Source organism: Camelina sativa, chromosome 15 (assembly GCF_030686135.1).
Source record: "Camelina sativa cultivar CO46 ecotype springtype chromosome 15, ASM3068613v1".
In the NCBI taxonomy this organism is placed as follows: domain Eukaryota; kingdom Viridiplantae; phylum Streptophyta; class Magnoliopsida; order Brassicales; family Brassicaceae; genus Camelina; species Camelina sativa.
This window is the reverse complement of record NC_141894.1, coordinates 25,893,014-25,895,071: the sequence shown is the minus strand read 5'-3', so window position 1 is coordinate 25,895,071 and position 2,058 is coordinate 25,893,014. Positions and strand designations below refer to the sequence as shown.

Genomic DNA, 2,058 nt, shown 5'->3' with positions numbered 1-2,058 from the left:
TTACTATTTTCAAATTTAATAAATTTTTTAAAAATATATATAGTGTATCTTAGATGAATGTCGACGTGGAGGAAGAAGAAACGAGAAAAATTAACTTATATATATAGGTTTAGCACTCTTTTAAGTCTTGACATCATGCATTCACACTTTTTCAAACAATGACTTTGTTTATTTCCTCGTGCCTTCTTCTTCTTCTTCTCACCTTCCTCTTCACCTCCACCGATGCTCTGACGTCACCATCCGACGTGTCAGCACTAAAAGCCTTCAAAGCCACCGTGAAACCAAACTCAATCCCGCCGTGGTCTTGTCTCGCAAGCTGGGACTTTACTGTCTCCGACCCTTGTGCTTCACCACGTCGAACGCATTTCACTTGCGGCATCACTTGCTCGTCTGACTCCACACGTGTGACCCAACTAACTCTCGACCCGGCCGGGTACACGGGTCGTCTCACGCCGCTCATCTCCGGCCTCACGGAGCTCCTTACGCTCGATCTCGCCGAGAACAACTTCTACGGCCTAATCCCATCCTCCATATCCTCCCTCCTCAGCCTCAAAACCCTGGTTCTCCGATCCAACTCGTTTTCTGGATCCATACCCGACTCAGTAACTCGACTCAACTCACTCGAGTCCATTGACATCTCTCACAACTCACTCACCGGGTCACTTCCAAAAACAATGAACTCGCTCTCAAACCTCCGTCAGCTCGATCTTAGCTACAACAAGCTCACCGGAGCCATCCCAAAGCTTCCCAAAAACCTCATCGACTTAGCTTTAAAGGCCAACACTTTATCAGGACCCATATCAAAAGAATCGTTCACCGAGTCAACTCAGCTCGAAATCGTCGAGCTCGCCGAGAACTCATTCACCGGAACACTCGGAGCTTGGTTCTTCCTCCTCGAATCAGTCCAGCAAGTAGATCTAGCTAACAACACTCTCACAGGCATCGAAGTCCTCCCTCCAAAACTCGCCGGAGAAAACAACCTCGTAGCTGTAGAGCTAGGTTACAACCAAATCAGAGGAACCGCTCCGGCGAGTTTCGCGGCGTACCCGAGACTCTCCTCACTGTCTATGAGATACAACATGCTTCACGGTGGTATACCGTCGGAGTACGAACGGAGCAAGACGTTGAGACGGCTTTACTTAGACGGGAACTTCTTGACGGGAAAAGCTCCGGCGAGATTCGTGAGATCGGACGCAGAAGTAATGGGAAGTTTGGGAAATAACTGTCTACAGGGATGTCCAGGGAAAGCTAAGATGTGTGCTCCATCGCAGAAACCATTTTACATTTGTAAGCAAGCTTATGGTGGGAAACCAAAGTCTTAATTTTGTCGGTGTCGGCGACTACTTCTTGTAATATATAATTATGCATTAACTCTTCTTGTTAGTTTGCACACACAAAAAAAAGAAAAAAAAAAAAAAAACTCTTCTTGTTTAGTCTTGGAGAACCACCAGTCGTTATCGAGATCTTCATATGTGAGCAGGAAATGAAAATGCTTCAAACTCACACAAACTATTTTTATAAATCGTATAAAAATAATGATGACTGCGTTGGTAAATATTAAAATGGGGTATCAAATACTGATGATTTGGACGCTACATCATTAAAGAATAATAATGACCTTGTTTGATACCTTGTACAACTATTTTCTTTTTTTTATGACAGCATTGTACAAATTTATATTTACAACTAAAACTGAATTTGTTACGGCTCATATCCATAACATTGCATAATCGTATAGTTACATAAATCATAGAATAAAAAACTCGTCGAATGATAATTTCTATAGTTGAAACCTGTAAAATAAAATTATTTAAAAATATTATGTTGTTTAGATACATTTTGCAAAATGACATATATTATCTTTCATAACAAATGTCAAGATAATGGGCACTTTACTTCCAACTATGAATGAATAAAAAAGATGAAGACGTATTGTATTATCTTTCATAACACATTGATCATGCACCGTCCCGGTTAAGCTAGTATTGCAATCCTTAGTTGACTAGCTTAGCTCTACGTATACTTTAGTATCATTAGGGCAGACTAAACCAAATGTGC

The 2,058-nt window shown here is 41.4% G+C and overlaps 1 protein-coding gene across 1 annotated transcript; it reads left to right on the top strand.

The window, feature by feature from the left end:
* On the top strand, nt 1-1,433 carry LOC104747360 (uncharacterized). The gene has a single exon (XM_010468991.3). It carries the CDS (start codon nt 159-161, stop codon nt 1,320-1,322), a length of 1,164 nt encoding a protein of 387 aa, XP_010467293.1. The 5' UTR covers nt 1-158; the 3' UTR covers nt 1,323-1,433.
* Nucleotides 1,434-2,058: the final 625 nt, after the last annotated feature.

Excerpts from the sequence above, each read along its gene's own strand:
- LOC104747360 (XM_010468991.3), top strand. The coding sequence starts at position 159 with ATGACTTTGTTTATTTCCTCGTGCCTTCTTCTTCTTCTTCTCACCTTC.